At 40.8% G+C, this 21,875-nt stretch overlaps 1 protein-coding gene across 2 annotated transcripts in view; it reads left to right on the forward strand.

Annotated features, from left to right (window-relative positions):
* The window catches only part of LOC126181322 (protein PTHB1), a 120,893-nt gene that overhangs the window by 90,313 nt on the left and 8,705 nt on the right, over positions 1–21,875 (forward strand). For both annotated transcript variants that reach the window (XM_049924763.1, XM_049924762.1), the window contains exons 10-11: positions 16,827–17,069; positions 17,156–17,458. In XM_049924763.1, the coding sequence (XP_049780720.1) occupies positions 16,827–17,069; positions 17,156–17,458 (546 nt within the window). The remainder of the gene's footprint in view (positions 1–16,826; positions 17,070–17,155; positions 17,459–21,875) is intronic.

Raw genomic sequence — 21,875 nt, forward strand, 5'->3', positions numbered from 1 at the left:
AAGACCACAACAAGCAATGGAAGACCATCATTTCAGAATTGCTTGTGCATTATGAGGCTGATTGTGACAATTTTTTGATAAATATTGCCACAGGGGATGAAACATCGGTTCATCACTTTGAACCAGAAACAAAATGGCAATCCATGGAGTGGTGCCACACCACTTCTCTTCCAAAGAAGATATTCAAAGCAGCACTCTCAACTGGTAAAGTCACAGCATTGATCTCTGGCTCTCTGAAGGGGTTATTCTGTTTGATTTCCTCCCTCATGGTGCAACGATCAAGTCAGAAGTGTATTGTGCTACCTTCAGTAAATTGAAGAAATGACTGCAGTGTGTTCATTGCCCAAAAATGCAAATGAATTTTTCCTCTTCCATGACAACACAAAGCTTCAAATAAGTCTGTGAACCTGAGAGGAGCTCACAAAACTTCATTGGAGTGTTCTTCCTCATCCACCCTGCAGCCCGGATCTTGCACCTTCCAGTTTCCATCTGTTTGGCCCAGTGAAGGATGTGGTCCAGGATGATGATGAGATTACTGATGCAGCAAGACATTGACTCTGATGTTGACCAGTAGAGTAGTACCATGTAGACATACAGGTCCTCCCAGTAATGTGGCATAAGGCCATCAGATTGAACGGTGATTATATTGAAAAGTAGGATTTTATAGCTGAAAGAGTGAGGAATAATATGGTGTATTGGAATCCTGAATAAAACCACCCTGCTTTCAGAAAAAAGAATGTTGCATTACTTATTTAATGCACCTCATAAATGTGTGGCTGCTAATGATTATCACATTAGTAACAAATTATCTTATAATTTACTAAAAGAAATCACAGAGTCAGTTAAGAAACTACTACTCTTACTTATTCTATTGAAAGCTTCTTCCCCCCTTTTTTCACATATGGTTCTAATAAATGATATCAGATTAACCTCATTGGACCACAGTTTCAATCAACCAACATCTTTCCTTTTGCTGTTTTGCTTTACATGACTTATGCCATCTTGAAACCCTTGCTGGTACACCCCCTCCATGCAGACTTCAGCAACCTGTTCTATTTCATCTGACTATCTCTCCAAAGATCCAAATTCCAGTCCTTGTACCCCAAAGGAACTATCTTTCCTCTCATCTAAAACTACATCTTCAGCTACCTGGTTATTCCTATTTGCTGATGACCCTAACTCCTCCTCCCCTTTTGCAACCAAAAGAACTCTCCACTTCGTTTCTACTCTGCTTTCAGTCATTATCTTATTCCCTATATGGTCTTTCGAATTTCCATTTCTTTGTGGCTCTCTCTCCAATCTCACTCCTGCCTGAGCCATGGCAGGAGCTATTCCCAGTTTCCCAGGCCCACTCAGTTGAGATGAGGTTGTCCCTCACTCCTGTCTGGATGTCCAAGGTCCATATCCATATTTGGTGATCATCGCCTTCTGGTTTAGCAGCCTCTGCCCATCATTTCTATTATTCACTTCCACTCAGTTTATTCCATATTGCCCTCAGTCACCTGGTCCATTTGATCTATCAAACATGTGTACCAGCATATCTCATTTGGGAACCATTTGTACCTACCCAACATAATGATCATGACCTTGCTGAACTGCATCCTGCTGCTCACCATTAGACACCTGCATACATCAGCACTGCCATCTCCATGGCACTCCTACAACTGTTTCTTGTTTAACAACCTTCTGTCCTTGGTCTGTTTCATTCATACATACATTGTCACCTCTCACATCCATAGTGACCAATTTCAAGTCCTACAAGCAGCTACACACTGCTTTGCTGTACTGTGTCACATCTGCTGTTCATTTACTGCTGATATGCCACCTCGCACATTGAAATGGTTGTAGTCATGATGGGTGCAGCAGACAAAAACATGCTATTTGTGCAGGTGCAAGTTTGCTCACACAGGATGCTGTGATGGTTCCCAAGGTGCCTTGATTGTTGCAGCCAAAATCACAACATGGCATCTCTGTGCATGCATACTAGGCTCACTCACACTGCTGTGAAGAATTTGAATATGGCAGAACTGCAGCAGCTATATCACTCCGTCCATGACACAAGTGCACTAAGTACTCGGAGCTGCTGACTGTAGCATATTGGCTACACTCATGGTGTCACTCAGTTGCATTAGTGTTCACATTTCACTGATTGAATAATTGGGCCTTATCTCTTATGTTTCTTGTGTTCCTTTATTAAACCTAACAGTTTGGTCATGTCACCAAATGTAAACTAACTGGTTAATATAGTAGCTAGCTTACTCCCTATCAAATAATATTCACTGCTTGTTGTTCACACTGCACTCATCACAACAATGAACAATCAAGGCCAGATTTAAATTTCAGCTCAATTTATTTATTATCACCACTCATTAACACAAAATTATGCATCATAAATGGCAATAGTAACACAAACTTCATGAAAATATTCATTTCTGAATGTCTACGCCATGTTCATATTACAACTCCTTATCCTTCTGTTAACGTCCAAAACCTACTGATAGCAAAGGTTATGCACTGAAATAACATGATGTCAAGGACATGCTAGAAACTTATTGACGACAAAGATATCACAAAACCATGAAAAAATATTGCATTAACATTACAAGTAAAGATTTATACTGGAGGCAGCCACATGTGATGTTCCACTCCATATATTATTTCTGTACTCAGTCATGTGTGGAGGGGATTCCAGGCATCGAGAATTGGTGCTACCAGTGTGTTCTGCTTGCTGCCTCTGTTGCTTTTACATCAGAATGTTTCTGTCATAGTTTTGCTAATGCCACATCCTATGCGGAGCTCAGTTGGAAATCACTGTACCAGTTACATCTGCGTGACTACCTTGCAATTCCGGGTTAAGTGCCTGGGAGATGGTTCATTGAAACACCTTCAAGCTATTTCTCTACTGTTCCACTCTCAAATAACATGTGGAAAAAGCAACTTCTCTACCATTCCACTCTCAAATAGAACATGGGAAAAATGCACACTTAAATCTTTCTGTGTGAACTCTGATTTATCTTATTTTATTATTGTGAATATTTTTCTAAGTGAGTGCAAGCTAAATATTTTCACATTTGGAGGAGAAAGGTGGTGATCGAAATTTGGTGAGAAGATCATACCACAGTGAAAAATGTCTTTGTTTTAATGATTGCCACCCAAAATTGTGTTTCATATCCATGACAATCTCACCCCTGTTCTGTGATAGTTCAAAATGAGCTGCCCATCTTTGAACTTTTTCAATGTCCTTTGTTATCTGCTGCAGGACTGTGCAGCAATACTCCAGAAGAGGATGGACAGTCATGGTGTGGGCAGCCTCTTTAGTAGATCTGTTGCATCTTCTGAGTGTTCTGCCAATGAAACACTGTCTTTGGTTCACTTTCCTCACATTATTATCAATGTGATCAGTCCAATTTAAATTATTCATAATTGTAATCCCTAAGTATTGAGTTGAATTGCCAACTTAAGATTTGCTTAAGTTATCATGGTACTGAAATTTAGTGGATTCCTTTTAGTACTCAGTGTGAATGAGTTCACACTTTTCATTATTTAGAAGAAATTGCCACTTTTTGCTCCATACAGATATTTTATTTATATTATTTTGCAATAGGTTTTGAACTTCTGATGTCTTTGTGAGACGGTAAATGGTAGCATCATTTGCAAACAATCCAAGAGTGTTGCTCAGATCATCTCCTAAATCATTTATGTGGATTAGGGACAGCAGAGGGCCTTTAGCACTTCCTTCGGGAATGCCCGATTCTATTTTACTATAACTTTCTGTTAATTTCTATGAACTGCAACTTTTCTGACAGGAAATCACAAATCCAGTTGCACAACTGAGATGACATTCCATAGGCACACAATCTGCTTAGAAGTCACATGTGAGGAACAGTGTCAAAAGCCTTCTGGAAATCTAGAAATATGGAATCAATTTGAGATCCCCTGATTGTAGCACTCATTGATACTAGTAATAAGGGTATTTAATACAGCAGATTACTCCTATTTCCTTTCTTGAGTATTGGTGTGACCTGTGCAACTTTCCAGTCTTTGAGTATTAATCTTTCATTGAATGAGCAGTTGTACACTATTGCTAAGTATGGAGCTGTTGTATCAGCATACTCTGAAAAGGACCTAATTGGTATACAATCTGAATAAGAGGATAAGTGATTGAAGCTGCTTTGCTACACCAATGACATCTACTTCTATGTTACTGATGTTGGCAGCTGTTCTTGATTCACTTTCTGGAACAATTACTTCATCTTCTTTAGTGAAGGAATTTCAGAAAACTGTATTTAGTAATTCCACTTTAATGGCACTGTCATCAGCAATATTACCACTGCTATCACACAGTAAAGGTATTTTTTGTGTCTTGCTGCTGGTGTGCTCCACGTATGACCAGAATCTGTTTGGATTTTCTATCAAATTTTGGGACATTGTGGAAACTATTAAAAGCATCACACACTAAGGTCAGCACTAAAGGTTGAGCTTCTTTAAAACATTGCCAAGCTTGGAGATTTTGTGTTCTTTTGAATTTGCATGCTTTCTTCATTGCTTCTGAACTGTTTTGTATACCTTGGGGGATCAGCACCATTTCTTGTTAATTTATTTGGTGTATATCTCTCAATTTCTGTCTGTGCAGTGGCTTTGAATTTATGCTGCATCTTGTCACACTTACATAGTTAGCTTGGAAGGAGTGGAGACTGTCACTCAGAAGAATGTCAAGTGAATATTTATCTGCTTTTTTAAATAGATATATTTTGTGTTAATTTTTGGTGGATTTGAATGTTACAATATTCATTGCTGCTACAAAGACATTGTGGTTACTAATCCCTGTATCTGTCATGGTGCTCTCTATTTGCTTGGGATTATTTCTTGCTAAGAGGTCAAGTATGTTTTCACATCCATTTACACTTTGAGCTAGTTTTTGAACCAATTTTTCAAAATAATTTTCAGAGAACACATTCAGTATGATTTTAGGTGATATTTTATGTCAAACACCAACTTGAAACATGTACTTAGATAGATGTAATGAACAATTTATTTCCACTGCCTCTTTGATGACTGAATCCCAGAATCCAGTGGCACCTTTCAGTGTTAAAAAACAAACAAGTGTTGTTTCTTGATTCTGTGCTCTGACTCCACAGACTTATTGCTTTTCACAAGGTGAATGCTTCTCACATGTTCTGAACATTGCTGCGAGATACATTGCTGCATCTGGCCAGTTTTTTGCTTGCGTCACTTCCAACTGATGCTGCCCCTGTAGCCCTAGTTGGTCTTTGACTGACCCAAGCCCAAGCTTATTCCTAATTTTAACGGTTGAGAGGAAAATGTTTGTTATCTTGCGCTTCTCCGTTATCCTGGCAATCTTAACTGTGGCCACCCCTGCGTATGAAGGGAATACCAGGTGCTGTATTTCTTCTTCTGGATTGTTTTTCTTCCTTCTTCTTGCTTGACTGGAGAGCATGTCTTATTCATGTCTCTGAATAGTTGTTTTTGCGAAAGATTTTGTTCAGGCTTTCCTTGTAGCATATGACTCATGCTCTGTGTACCAGGGTGACCAGGGTGGTGAGCACAGATGTGTGTTGTAAAGGATGTTGGCAACTATTGTGGTTTAGGCACAGGTCTGTGTATGTCTGTCCCAGTGGGTGATCAGCATTCTTATTTATCTATTTTCTTCCACATCCATTGTGAACCTGAGATCATGTATGCTATTAAGGTCCCATGGGAATTCTTAACTTTTCTTCACCATGTGCCCAGACCACAAATGTGTCACCCAAATACCTGTAGAATGTATTTGGTTTTAGGCACATGGTTTTGAGAGATGTTTCCTCAAAATGTTCCATATGTGAGTTAGTGATGCCTGGTGCTAGAAGGGATCCCATGGCAACTCTGTCTGTTCATAGAAATTTCCACCACAGTGGAATTAGGTAATGACAAATGTACATTAAAAATTTATGAAATTTATTGACATCCTACTCCCATTTCAGAGCACCATTCTATCCCCATTGCACTCCTCATCAACCCTTCATAACAACCAGACTGTGCTTTGCTCTATGTCTTCCAAAACTCCCTCTCAAAACATTCCGCAAAACACAGAATCTAAAGAAACCCAAAACACAGTTGTCAACCTATCCATCAAAAACCTCAATCTACAGAAGTTCCAGTCCTATCTAAAAGCATCGCCTTCAGCTCTACACCAAGGTTAAACCATGCTGGAGTTGTCAAAGACCTACTCTCCTCATGATCACTACAGTGGAAACACTTATTTGCTGCCAATCCCTCCAACCAAAGCCAAATTAATTCCAACACTGAATCTAATTCATACCACCATCCAACAGTGACCTTCCCCCCTCTCCCACTTAAGCACCCCAAGCACACAAACCTCTCAACAGAAGAAAGAGCAGCCATCTGCAGCCTCCAGACAGTCCCTGCAGACAAAGATTCCATCAGTGTTGTGATGAATTGCAGTGACTACCTGACAGAAATCATCTGCCAACTGTATGTCTCCTCCACCCAAAAGCTCTTTCATATGATCCCATCCCAGAAGTCAAACATAACCACCAGTCTCTACTCAAATCCTTAGACCCATCCCAGAATGTTCCTCCTGAATCCATCTCCCTAAGACATCAATGACTCCTAGCACACCCACCTTCTAAATAATTCCCAAGATCCATCAACACAACAATCCTGGATGTTCATTGCAGCTGGTTATTGTGCTCCTTCTGAAAGAATCTATCCTGTCTTTGACCAATACCTCCAACCAATTGCTTGTAGCCTAGCCTCCAACGTTAAAGAAACAGACTGCTCTCTTCACAAAATCTTGACCATCATCACCCCAATACTGCTTGGATTCTCACTCACCACTGTTGATGCCACCTTCTTATACACAATTATGGTGCGAAAAGTGGCAATTGGCACTAAACAAAGAAAAGTGTGAGGTCATCCACATGGGTACTAAAAGAAATCTGATAAATTTTGGGTATATGATAAATCGCACAAATCTAAGGGCTGCCAATTCAACAAAATACCTAGGAATTACAATTATGAGCAACTTAAATTGGACAGACCACATAGATAATATTGTGGGGAAGGCAAAACAAAGACTGTGCTTTGTTGGCAGAACACTTAGAAGAAGCAACAAACCCGCTAAAGAGACAGCCTACATTTCACTTGTTCATCCTCTGCTGGAATATTGCAGCATGGTGTGGAATCCTTACCGGGTAGGATTGATGGAGAACATTGAAAAAGTGCAAAGAAGGAAAGCTCATTTTGTGTTATTGCACAATAGGGGTGAAAGTGTCACTGATATGATAAGCGAGTTGGGGTGGCAGTCACTGAAACAGAGACGGTTTTCTTTGCGCAAGATGTATTTACGAAATTTCAATCACCAACTTTCTCTTCCGAATGCAAAAATATTTTGTTGACACCCGCCTACGTAATGACAAATGATCATCATAATAAAATAAGAGAAATCAGAGCTTGAACGGAAAGATTTAGGTGTTCCTTTTCCCATGCACCATTCGAGAGTGGAATGGTAGAGAAGTAGTAGGAAAGTGGTTCAATGAACCTTCTGCCAGGCACTTAAGTGTGAATTGCAGAGTAACCATGTAGATGTAGATGTAGATCCCCTATGCCCATGGCCTTGCTGCTATCAAACACTATCTTTTCCAAAATCCTTTTGACTTGAAACTATCTGCCTCATTTCTTGTACATCTAACCAGTTACATCCTCACACATAACTACTTTTCATTTGAGGGGAAGATATATAAATAAATACATGACAGATCCATGGGAACCTTCACGAGATCCTCACATGCCAGTCTATCTATGGGCCATCTAGAGCAATCCTTCCTAGTGTCCCAAAACTCCAAACCTCTTGTCTGGTTCAGGTTCATTGATGATATCTTTGTGATCTGGACCCAGGGCTAAGAAATCCTATCCTCATTCCTCCACAGCCTCAAAACCTTCTCTCCCATTTTCTACACCTGCTCCTCCTCAGTCCAATGTACCACTTTCATGGAACTAACCTCCACTTCTCTGATGATTCCATCCATACTATTGTCTGCATCAAGCTCACTAACCATCAACAGTACCTGCATTTTGACAGAGTCATCTTTGCCACTTTGAAAAATTGCTCCTAGCCTAGACATTCCTTACACACCTGTAATACTCCCATCAGTCCCAAGAAGCAGCTGCAAAGATCACCCCTCTCAATCAACCAATATCATCCCAGACTGAAGCAACTGAACCACGTTCTTCACCAGGTCTATCATCATATCTGGGAATCAGGGACATCCTACACACAATCCTTCCCACACCTAGTAAAGTTTTATTCCGCTGCACACAGCATCCTGTACCATCCCTATGCCACTCTTCCTCCCAACCCCTTGTCACAGTAGTCATGTCCCTGTGGATGACCCAGTTTTAAGCTCTGCCTGATTTCTTCTCCCAGTGCATTCTGTAACAGGTTTATCCTATCCCATCAGATGCAAGGACGCTGATGAAAGCAACCATGTCATATGCCAGCTCTGCTGCAATTTCTGCACAGAGTTTTATGTTGTTATGACTGCCCACCAGAATGAATGACCACGTCCAAACTGTGGCCATGAGCAGAGCTGGACATCCAGTGATGGAACACACTGCTGAACACAACATGATCGAGTTGAATCAATGATTCATAACCAATACCAAATGGATCCTTCCCTGCAGAACCAGCTTTTCTGAACTACCAAGACAAGAGTTACCTTACAGCACATCTTTCATTCCTGCAATCCTCCTGGCCTCAATCTTTGCTAACCTACTTCAGCCTCTACCCATAAGTTTCCAATCCCCCCTTCCTTTGTCCCCACCCCCTCCTGATCCACTCCTCCATACTATTGTCATAATTCACCGCACAAACTCACCGGCTCCAGTGCTCATGTGTCACATTCCTATTTCATGTATCTGCTCTCTCTCCTTTCCTTCCATGCATCTGCTCTCTCTCCCTTCCCCACTCTTATCCCACACATCTGCTGTGTTCCTATGAGCCAGTGGCCACACATCGCAACTCTCCCTCCCACTTCCTGACTCTTTTCTCCCTCTACACTCCCCAACCAACTCAACCTCCTCCTCCTCCTCCTCCCCCCCCCCCCCCTCCCACAGTCTACTTGCTGAGCTGCATTCTCAGGATTGTGTGTTCATCCAGCACAATGTTTCTTGGGAATATCACATTCAAGATCTTGTGCAAAAACTGAATGCTGCTAACTTCATCATAAGAATGAACTCAGTTGTCTCTACAATGAAATGCTAAGACTTATTTAGTTTGCTTACTGTCACTGTATTATCATGTTTGGTATCATAGTTTTGGGACAGCTGTATGAACTCGTCAAGAATATTCTTAGCTCAATAAAGGTTGGTCAGGCAGACCTGCTTGTGAGCTCATGAACTTTCTGTAGGCCATTGTTCAGATGTTTTAGAATTTTAACTTTGCCAAGCCTGTACATACAGTTCACTATGGAAATAGCTATTGATAGTATTGACTCATTCAGAAGAAACTGCATCAATCATTCAGTGAACATTAGACCACAAACAATTTGCACTTACCTAACACTCTGTCAAGTACTGTTCAGAAAGGCGTGCACTATTCAAAATGGTTTCATTTTCAAAATGCTTCCAGCAGAACTGAAAAAATGGTTGCTAAACCCCTAATTTTTAGATCTAAGTTGGAAGATTTTCTTGTGGCTCCCCCTTTTCTGTGCAGGAGTTTCTTGCAATAGCTGACAACTATTCTCAGTACCTATAAGAAGCTATAAAGCTAATCGGTAGAGTGAACACTAGAATCTAAGGATTTCATGAGATTTCCTCTGCAGTAATAGATTTATTACTGGTAGGTTCAAAAGGCATGAAAGTGTTACAGAGATGCTTTGGGAACTCAACTGAGGATCACTGGACGGAAGGCTGTAGTAATCAAGTAATACACAAAACCGATCCAAATCGCACAAATAGAGCTTTATTCATAACCTGTGCACAATAACAAAAAGCCTCTCAGGACTCCACAAGACACAGAACAACAAATGTGCATGATAAAAACTAGAATAGCACAGAGAAATCAGTCAGTGCTACTTTGTGCATACATATATGCGAGTCACCTGCAGATGGTGCAACAGAGACTGCACCACATGTGCGCCTCCCACAGGCAGGCTCTGGCTGCCGGCCCTCACTGATGCAGTTGGTGGCCAATTCAAACACACACGCATCGACACCACACTCAGCACATTCACATGCATTAGTATCAGGATACTTTCCCTTCTGCGAAGTGGGTGCCCAGGTGACAGAGGAGATGCCAGTGGAACAATGAGAGAATACATACTTTGGCTCCAAAACAACAGCAGCCAGTGCTGATGGAGGAGAAGGACAAGTGCTGGGCAGCCATCAGAGCACAGGGCCGGAATGCGCAGGAATGCAGGCGTGCCTGAGGGTGGTGGGCCCACGTGATGCTGGACAACAGCATTGGAGAGGAGGGTGCCATTGCCATCTCTGTGTTGTGATCAGCAGGCAGGTCCCAGTGTAAAGGACACAGTGCTGGACCCACTGGTGATGATGGGTGCGGGAGCTGGTGCAGGTGGCCCAACCAGAACAGCAGGCTGGGGCAATGGATCTGAGGCTGAAGGAGGACTGGAGCCTGTCACCGGGAAGTTGGAAACCCAGGGCACCACATGTGGAGGAGGCAGCCAATGGGACAGGCGCAGCTCCACAGCAGGCAATGATGGGTTCGAGGCAGAGGGTGGCGGAATGGGCTGTGGTGACAGAGGCCACAACCAGGAACCGGTAGCTTCCAGCAGTGAGTGAGGGTACAACTGACCAAAGCAGCATGCCACCAGCCCATTGGCCATACAGACATCACAAAGATGGCATCCCCAGTGGAGGACAACAGCAGCTAGTATCCACTTGGGCTGGTGACCAAATCCACATGTCCACACCGGCGATCCCAGCACAAAGTGGCTAGATGAACCCAACTGTGGCAGGTGTGATGCAGACGACAGAAGGTGGAGGTGTGTACATGGCTGTCAGCTGTGAAGCAGCTCAGTCTCCACTGCCCCATAGGCATGAAATGATAGGAGCTCAGAAAATAGGAAGGGCATTGTTTGATGAAGAATCAACAACAGAATTTTAATTTGGGACTTGAATGTGCACACTAGTCATTCTGCCTTCCCATCTGATTGAGGGTGGAATGGTGGAGCCATAATGGATGAATGCCCTGACTGGAACTAAACAGTTGGAAAATGTTAGAAACTAAATGGGGTCAATTATTGGAAATTAAGCTACAAGGCAACCCCTCAATAGCAAAAACCCTCAAGCATGTACATATTGTGATTTCTGCTGATGTCGACACACACCACAGGATGTAAGGGAACTGGGAAAATGCATCTACAACCAAGAGCCAATAGAAATTCAAGAAGGAACCCACAAAGTCTACATGAATGCTTTCACTTGGCTGGTGGGCAGCGGGCCAGGGGGACAGGGATACCCTGGAGCTGCATGCTATTGGGCACATTGCTCACAAGCTGCAACAAAACAGACAACTTCGCCATCAATCCCTGGACAAAAAATGTGTCTCGTAGACAACATTTTAGTGCGCAAAACACAGTGGGAGAGTGGTCTTCCGTGGACAACAACAATACACATCAAAAACAGTGAGGAATACCATAAGGCAAAATAGTCGTGCAGGGAGTCCGAAGCCTACCTGGCGGTTTATCTGGCCAGCCCTGTTCAACAATCTGAACCACCAGGTGGAGAACCAGGTCAGCAACAATGGCATTTGTTACACGTGAGCTCTTAGTTGGAAAACCCTCGACTATGGCCTGTGCTTCAGTATTAATATGGAAGCAAAGCAATACTTCATTATCAAAATCAGGATCAGGACCCACAGGAACACTGGCATGTTTACACATAGATCAAAAATGGATTTATAATTATAGCAAGACAAGAGCAGCACCCAACATTTTAGGTAGTGTGCTGTCTTGTCAGGCAAGGAAATGTGTGGGTGAAACAAGGAAACCAAAAGTTTATGGTCAGTAATGAGCTGAAACTTGAACCCATACAAAAAACATGAAATTTCTGGAGAGCCTCTTTTTCCAACTGAGAGTAATGCTGCTGGGCCACAGTGAGATATTTAGAGGTGAAAGCAACAGGTCATTCAGAGCCATCAGCATACTGATGCTCTAGGACTGTGCTGAGGCAATCCTGTGAGGTGTCAGCTACTAAAACTATGTGCCGGTATGGACAGAATGAAGCTAAACAAGAGACTGAGAGGCGTTTGGATTTCAACTTTTGAAAAGCATATTTACAAGCCAGGCACCACCAAAAAGGTACATTCTTGCATAAGAAGGCATGTAATGAATGCACCACTGTTGGTGCCTCTGGCAGGAATTTATTGCTGTAGCCTATCTTCCCTAGGAAGGCCTCAAGTTCCTTTGTGGACAAGGGGTGAGGCATAGATGTAACAGCGGAGATGTGGTCTGGTGGAGGGCAAACCTCAGCTCGCAAGACCTTTAATCCCAAATAAACAATAGAAGGTTGAAAAAACTGAGATTCATGTGGTTACACCGTAAGACTGTGGACTGTAAGACAGAAAACAAAGTGCACAAATTTTTCAAATGATTGACCATGGAGGAGCCCATGACAAAAATACATCTAGATAATTAATGCAGTTCAGGACAGGCATAGTCACTTTCTCTAAAAATAGTTGGAAAATAGCAGGGGCGCTAGTCACACCAAAAGGAAGGTGCAAATATTGGTAGAGACCAAAAGGAGTATTCAAAACTAGAACTCCCTAAGACTCTTCATTCACAGGAACTTTAGACAAATCAGGTTTAGAAAAGTACTGGCCACCTGATACCTTTGCCAACAGTTGCTCCTAGCATCAGAGAGGATACGTGTCCATGATTAATAGCACGTTGACAGTAGTATTGAAGTCATCACAGAGGCAAAGTTTCCCAAATGGCTTCCAAACTATGACCAACGGAGATGACCATTCACTAGCCATAACAGGTTTAACCCTTCTAGAGATTGAAGCCTATCCAATAAGGTACCTGATCAGAAAGAAGGTGAACTGGATCAGTGATAGTAGATCAAAATGCCTGAAATGCATCGATCCCAAACAAGCTCTTAATGCCAGTCTCAGCAACAACCAAAAATGTAATGGAACGAACCACTGACTTGTAAGAGGCAGATACCATAAATTGTTCCAACAGTACAATGTTCTGCTTGTTGTAACTGACCAGCTTCTGCGCAATCAGTGTCAATGGCAGTGAACCTTAACTCACATAGGTTTGAGAATTCAATAACATCACTGCAGCACCTGTGTCGACCTGTAGCTGGACCACTTGGCAAAAAACACTTAACCCGATGAACAACTTTTGGGAGAAGTCACAAGCATTGGAGTCATACAGTTTGCATCCATTTCCATTTCCTGAGCAACCTTTGGTGAACAACACATGAAGGGAATGTAGTCTTTCTTCTGGCAAGCATTACAAGTAGCACAGTGCTTAGGGAACACCTAACATTCATGCTGGGAAAAAACAGAAAGGACAAGACGGAAAAGGGAACATTGATGCTGGTGCTGTGGCAGTCGCAGCTGTTTGGTTCAGCCTTGGTCTGCTTGGCACTGGGCCTGCATGCTTACTGCCACCACAGCCACTTCCACATGCAAGCTGTCTGTTGTCCTAGTGTTGTCCTTGTGACACTACTGCCACATCACCCCATGCTTCAATTTGGTCATTCACTGCAGAGAAACTTCAAAGGATTGTGCTATTTGCAAAACTTCTGCCAACTTGGGTTTTTCATAGAGTAAAGCCTTCTACTGCACTTCCTTGTCTGGAGCTAAACAGATAATTGTGTCATGCACCATAGAGTCTGCATAAGAGTCATTATGGGCATCAGTAACAAATTGACTCTTACAGCTTAGACTGTGAAGTTCAACTGCCCAGGCCCTGTATGGCTGGTTTGGTTTCTTGCGGAGCCAATAGAATTCATCTTGTGCTGCTATGACATGCATTCATTTGCAATAGTAGCTGGACAATATGCTGCACATGTGATCAAAAGTAAGAACTGCCAGTTCTTGTAAAGGGGCAAGGTGACACAATAATTGGCACACCATACGTGGAATCTATGAGAGAAAGAAGGCTTTGCAAAAATTCAAGTCACACCAAAAGCCAAAAAATGCTGTGTGATTTATTTATTTATTTTGTAAGTTTCCCAATTCTCTGGCTGAATCATCATACAGAGGAAAAGTGGGTGGATGAACCAGTGGAACAGTATCCTGTCTGTTAATAGAAGCCGACAAAGTGATCACAGCCAAAGTAAGCTGTTCAATAAGGTAGCAATGTGTTCATACTGGGTAAACTTGATGAAATTCCACTTGAAGACTGCAATTGCAGAAACTGTTCCAAAACCATCACCAGTTGTGTAGAAACCAAGTAATACACAAAACTGATCCAAGTCACACAAATAGGGCTTTATTAATAACATCTGCACAATAATGGAAAAGACTCTTGAGACTCCACAAGACACAGACCAACTGATGTGCATGGTACAAACTAGAACAACATAGAGATATCAGTCAGCACTGCACTGCACAGATATACGGTATGTGTGAGTTGCCTGCAGATGGTGTGGCAGAGACTGCACTGTGTGCATGCCTCCCATAGGTGGCCTCCAGCAGCCAGCTTGCTCTGATACAGTTGGCAGCTGATTCAAATAAACATACACAGTGACACTACACTTGGTGCACTAGTAGCAAGACACAGCAAAAGTGACATTCTTTTTTAGGAACACTATTGAGAATATTTAGAGAATCAACATTCAAAGCTGACTGCAGAAAAATTCTATTGCTGCCAACATAAATTTCGATATGAGATATTAGGGCTCGTATGGAGGCATATAGATAGTCATTTTTCCCTTGCTCTATTTGCAAGTGGACTATAAGATGGACCTTAATTTTTAAGCAATTTTTTAAAAAAATAACATTTTTACCATTTTTATTATTAGGCTGCAAAGCCTGAAAAAAAGTTGTCAGCTTATAAAACCGAACTGACATTTAAAATCCCTGAAAATCATCATCTACACTCTCTTCTTCCTCTTTGTAATCATTGTTGTGCTCTTCATATATAAGATGGTCTTCACTGCCATCAAGAGCATTACTTATGCCGCACTTCTTGAAAGATTTAACAGTAATGTTTTCTCTCACTCTAGACCATGACTCTTTTACCCTTAACACACTTATTTGATTGTTGGTCATTTTAAAGCTCCCTTCAGCATGAATTCATGTTAGGTTTCATCCATCATCCATCTGTTCCATTTCTCTCTCACATGCACTTTAAATGGTGTATTTATTGAGACATAGTGAGGTTGCAATTGTGGAGTAAGTGCTCCTGGAATAACAGCAAGCTCTGTATTTTCCTGTCTCAGTTTCTTTCACAGAATTTTTCGAATGTCTACTTAACTGATCTAGCACAAGAAGAGAACTCTTCCTCAATAAAGCTTCTGAATCGCTGCAACTCATGTTTGTCACATTGGTGCACTGCTGCTGCTGAATGAATCCAATGTTGCCAGATAGAATAGGTTTCCCATGACATTGAATATATGGATCTTTTCAAGACTGGCGGGAATTTAAAATCAAACACTGGATATTTTTTATTGTTTTTGAGTATAAGATGCATCTGAATTTTGGAGGAAAATTTTTTTGAAGAAAAATCTGCATCTTGTAGTCCATAAAATACATTATTTAGATGTAGATGTAAACATGATAGTAGGAACCAGTAACATGGAAAAGAGTAATATGGAAAATTGTAGCACATATCAACTAGCTTGAAGTGAAAACAAAAGACAACAATGTGAGGAAAAGGTAAGATGGATACTGGGAAAAAAATGACAGGTAACTTTCATTCTAAGTAGGTACATTTTACATTGTCCTGTTTCACTTCACCCAATATTCATGTGTGACACTGCAGTGCATTTGTAATGCATTTATGCAGGCTTGACATGCTGTCAAGTGGAGAAATTCGTGACAAATGAATTACTAATATTTCTTTCACTGCAGTCTGCTGTCATGCCTTTTCCACAATGATAACCGGATTTGTTCAATTACAAGAGATATTCAGATCAGTAGTAATTATAGAGTAACAGCACAGCAACTTTTCTTTTGATGAGTAGTAATCTGTCTTCATATAATGCTGTATTCTTCTGTAAAAGCAATACTGGTTATTTAAAGACTAAAAGAACAAATAATAGATGTGTATATTACACACGGTTATGGTCTGCTGAGGAAATCTGTGGCATTTCATATTGATATTACAGGTACTGGTGCAATTTTCACTTGGAAAATATTTCGCTTTGGCATGGGGAACATTTAAAGCTTAAAATAGCTAATGTCTTTTGCCTGTGAATTCATATACTTGTTGAGCTTAAAGTCTTTCTTCTTGTCAGCATTATTAATATTTGTTTCAGTGAAACTCTCTTTCCATTGAAAAGTTGCAATCATAATTGGCTACTGCTTCAGTTTCTTGAAAGCCATGCATAGTATATAAACACAAAATGGGAAAAATCTAAGAATGCTGAATTATTTAAGGATACCTTCATAATTACAATCACCATTTCTGAGAAACACTTTTTTGTTATATGGTCTCTGCTTGTGAAATTGGACATGACTGTTTCTTGTGGCCAAATAACAGAGCCTCATATTACTGTAACCATGGGACACTATATTTCAAGAACATCCTTTATGTCACTTTTTCTCTGACAGATTATTACAGTCATGTCCACTTAGGCCTCACGCAAGATTATTTTTGTTTCAGGTGCAGAATTTCATTGGACGACATATATATATTTATCTCAGCCGGGTGATGTCCCTTCTCTGGAGATGAGAGTTGTTACTTCATATGTTACAAACAGCAGGAGCATTCCACGCATCTTGCAACATTTTGCACAACTTCCACTAAAGCTTGTAGCAAAGCCATGTGCCCCAGAAAAAAATGCTGAATTCAAAATAGCAATTAATTCAAATCTGCCTATTGTTGAACCCCTGGTACTTTTTCCAGGTAAGACTGAGAAATTATCTTGTTTGTCTTATAAAGTTACAAGCAATTCAGAGATAACTCAAGGAGATTTACATTTCTAATTTCAGAATTTTCATTTGAAGATTCAGGACCTGAAACTGTTTCTAGTGTTGGATTTGCACCATGTTTTTTGGAAAAAAATATAGTCACAATCTCTACTGTAAAATCTTTGCAACAATATCATCTTCAGTGCAATACATTTTCATCTCTGTGCCTTTTTGTATACCAATTGGTGCACAGACTTAATAAGCATTTTGCTAAAAACAAGCAGTTCTCATGTGGCTACACTTCATCATTACCTCTGCAGGAGCTGTTTGAGGCCATAGAAGCTCGCTTCAGATGTAGAAAGGAATCATTTAAATTAGAGGCAAGTACTTCTTAGGAAAATTTTGTACTCATTTTTAATTTACTATTACTATTTTTATACTTTCAATAAGAATAAGTTATATTGTATATTTGTTACCAATAAATAATGTCCAGAGAAAATCAGAATATGAGTCCTATCCAATTGTTCCCGAAATTTGTATGACTCGCTCTTATAAATCATACTACAATCAAATGCCACTAAGAGCATTGTAATACATGTTTCATGTGTCAGTATGCCTAGCAGCTTTGATCTAAGTGGATGTGTTTATTGTTGGGGGATGGTTTTTCACTGTGACATTTGCTTCTATTTGTGATTTTACAATGACTGACTTGAGAAAACAACCTTGCTGTATCAAGTTCTGTTTTAAACTCTGTAACACATTCTTAGAAACAAACAAAATGTTAGTAATGACAGTTTGGGCCAGGGCCAAATATATGACTCCTCATCATCATCAGAATTTAAGACTGATTATGCCTTTCAGCGTTCAGTCTGGAGCATAGCCCCCTTATAAAATTCCTCCATGATCCCCTATTCAGTGCTAACATTGGTGCCTCATCTGATGTTAAACCTATTACTTCAAAATCATTCTTAACTGAATCCAGGTACCTTCTCCTTGGTCTGCGCTGACTCCTCCTACCCTCTACTGCTGAACCCATTAGCCTCTTGGGTAACCTTGCTTCTCCCATGCGTGTAACATGACCCCACCATCTAAGCCTGTTCGCCCTGACTGCTACATCTATAGAGTTCATTCCCAGTTTTTCTTTGATTTCCTCATTGTGGACACCCTCCTGCCATTGTTCCCATCTACTAGTACCTGCTACTTTCATATCCGTAACCTCAACCTTGTTGATAAGGTAACCTGAATCCACCCAGCTTTCGCTCCCATACAACAAAGTTGGTTGAAAGATTGAACGGTGCACAGATAACTTAGTCTTGGTACTGACTTCCTTCTTGCAGAAGAGAGTAGATCGTAGCTGAGTGCTCACTGCATTAGCTTTGCTACACCTCGCTTCCAGTTCTTTCACTATGTTGCCATCCTGTGAGAATATGCATCCTAAGTACTTGAAACTGTTCACCTGTTCTAACTTTGTTCCTCCTATTTGGCACCCAATCCGTTTATATTTCTTTCCCACTGACATTACTTTCATTTTGGAGATGCTAATCTTCATACCATAGTCCTTACATTTCTGATCTAGCTCTGAAATATTACTTTGCAAACTTTCAATCGAATCTGCCATCACAACTAAGTCATTTGCATATGCAAGACTGCTTATTTTGTGTTCACACATCTTAATCTCACCCAGCCAGTCTATTGTTTTCAACATATGATCCATAAATAATATGAACAACAGTGGAGACAGGTTGCAGCCTAGTCTTACCCCTGAAACTACTCTGAACCATGAACTCAATTTACCGTCAACTCTAACTGCTGCCTGACTATCCATGTAAAGACCTTTAATTGCTTGCAAAAGTTTGCCTCCTATTCCATAATCTCATAGAACAGACAATAACTTCCTCCTAGGAACCCGGTCATATGCCTTTTCTAGATCTATAAAGCATAGATACAATTCCCTGTTCCACTCATAACACTTCTCCATTATTTGCCGTAAGCTAAAGATCTGGTCCTGACAACCTCTAAGAGGCCTAAACCCACACTAGTTTTCATCCAATTGGTCCTCAACTAATACTCGCACTTTCCTTTCAACAATACCTGAAAAGATTTTACCCACAACGCTGATTAAAGAGATACCTCTGTAGTTGTTACAATCTTTTCTGTTTCCATGTTTAAAGATTGGTGTGATTACTGCTTTTGTCCAGTCTGATGGAACCTGTCCCGACTCCCAGGCCATTTCAATTATCCTGTGTAGCCATTTAAGACCTGACATTCCACTGTATTTGATGAGTTCTGACTTAATTTCATCCACCCCAGCTGCTTTATTGCACTGCAATCTATTGACCATTTTCTCCACTTCCTCAAATGTGTTCCTATTTCCATCATCATTCCTATCCCATTCTACCTCGAAATCTGAAACATTACTGATCGTATTTTCACCTACATTGAGCAACTCTTCAAAATATTCCCTCCATCTGCCCAAGGCATCCACAGGATTCACCAGCAGTTTTCCTGACCTGTCCAAAATACTTGTCATTTCCTTCTTACCTCCCTTTCAAAGACTGCTAATTACACTCCAGAATGGTTTTCCAGCAGCTTGACCCATAGTCTCCAACCTGTTTCCAAAGTCTTCCCAAGATTTCTTCTTGGATGCTGCAATTATCTGTTTGGCTTTGTTTCTTTCTACAACATAATTTTCTCTGTCTACCTGAGTTCTAGTATGTAGCCATTTTTGATACGCCTTCTTTTTCCTTTTACAGGCTGCCTTGACTGTGTCATTCCACCAAGCTGTTTGCTTCATCCTACTTTTACACACTACTTTTCCAAGACATTCTTTAGCCACTTCTAGTACTGTGTCCCTGTACCTTGTCCATTCCTTTTCCAATGACTGTAATTGACTACATTCAACTAACTGGTAGCTTTCTGAGATCGCTGTTATGTACTTGTGCCTCATTTCCTTATCCTGAAGTTTCTCCACTCTTATCCTCCTACATATGGACCTGACCTCCTGCACTTTTGGCCTCACAGTCCCAATTTCACTGCAGATTAAATAATGATAAGTGTCATCAAAGAATCCCCTGAATACACATGTGTCCCTCACAGCCTTCCTGAATTCCTGATCTGTTATTATATAGTCAATGACAGATCTGGTTCCCCTGCTTTCCCAAGTATACCGGTGAATGTTCTTATGTTTAAAAAAGGAGTTTGTGATTACTAAGCCCATACTGGCACAGAAATCCAAGAGTTTTTTTCCCATTCCTGTTGGCCTCCATATCCTCTCCAAATTTACCCATAACCTTTTCATGCCCTTCTGTTCAATTTCCAATCTTGGCATTAAAATCACCCATGAGCAGAACACTGTCCTTGTCCTTTACTCTAACAACTACATCACTGAGTTGTTCAGAATATGACTGTGAAAGATCATAGGTGGATCATCCACAATATCTGGTGCTGTCCTATGATGGCTAAGGGAGGATGTGAGAAGGAAACATCCAGAGAAATGGTGCATGAATGATTGGGTCCTTCATCATGACAATGCGAGGCCACGTACAACTTTCATCATGCAGTAGTTTTTTGGTAAAAAAACAACACGGCAGTTCTTCCTCATCCATTGTATTCCCCTTTCTTAGTTCTGTGCTATTTCTTTCTGTTTCCCCTGTCAGAAATGAAGTTGAAGGGATTAAAATTTGGCATGATAGAGGAGGTCGAAGTGGAATTGCAAGTGATGCTGAACACTCTGAGTAAAAAAGATTTTCAGGATGCATTCTATTCATGGCAGAAGCACTGGGATTGGTGTCTGAGCTCCCAAGGGGACTATTTTGAAGGTGACTGTGGCAAATAAAAATCTCATATGGTATGATTTTATTTAACCTTCAGGTAGCATCTTGTAATTAAAGATAAAAGGCTTCTATGTCAGTTACTTATACTTTCAGCAAATGATACATGCCTGTCTTAAGCAGTGTTACAAAGTGTCACTTACAGTACATAAAAGGACATAGTTAATTATATAAAAAGGAAAAATTCACTTGAGAAAATCATAAAATTATGAGATGGCATTGCTAACCAGTACTTATATTCTGTAGCTCAGTGGTCAGCATGTTGGGCTGCTGTGTGGAAGACCCAGGTTCACCTTCTGGTACTGCCGTGGATTTTTCCTTGGTGATAGGGCTGGAATGGGGAACTCAGCTTTGTGATGCCATTTCAGGAGTTACTTGAATGAGAAGTAATGGCTCCAAGGACTAGAAAGCTGATGCCTGGGAGTGCATTGTGCTGATCCCATGCCCCTCTGTGCCACATCCAAATGACACAATTGGTAGAGGATGATTTGTAGTTAGTTGGTACCTATTGGCCCATCTGTCCAAAATGTGGAGCTTTGCTTTTTGCTTCACCTATTTTCATTAAGTGACTTTCTATTACTGGCAATATATGCATATAAAAGTACATGAAACTAGCTTGGATTTTGACACTATTAGTTTCTTTGTTTGGGAGGAAAGAGGTAAAGGTCATAGAGGAATTGCAGGCCACTCAGACCTTAGGGTGAGAGAAACCCACATATTGGTCCTCATTTTTGTATTTATATAGTGTTATCACCAAGTTATTTACATCTACACCCACAGTCTGGAAACCATAGAGAATTGCATGGCAGGGGTTACTTCCAACTGTACCAGTTCTTAGGGCTTTTTCCAATTCCATTCACATATGGAGAATGGGAAGAATGATTGCTTATAAGATATCAGTTATAAATACATTTTTATTTACAATAGAAGACAAATTTCATTTTAATTAATTGTAAGGATATGAGCTCCAA

The sequence above is a fragment of the Schistocerca cancellata genome, chromosome 1 (assembly GCF_023864275.1).
Source record: "Schistocerca cancellata isolate TAMUIC-IGC-003103 chromosome 1, iqSchCanc2.1, whole genome shotgun sequence".
NCBI classification, from domain to species: Eukaryota; Metazoa; Arthropoda; class Insecta; order Orthoptera; family Acrididae; genus Schistocerca; species Schistocerca cancellata.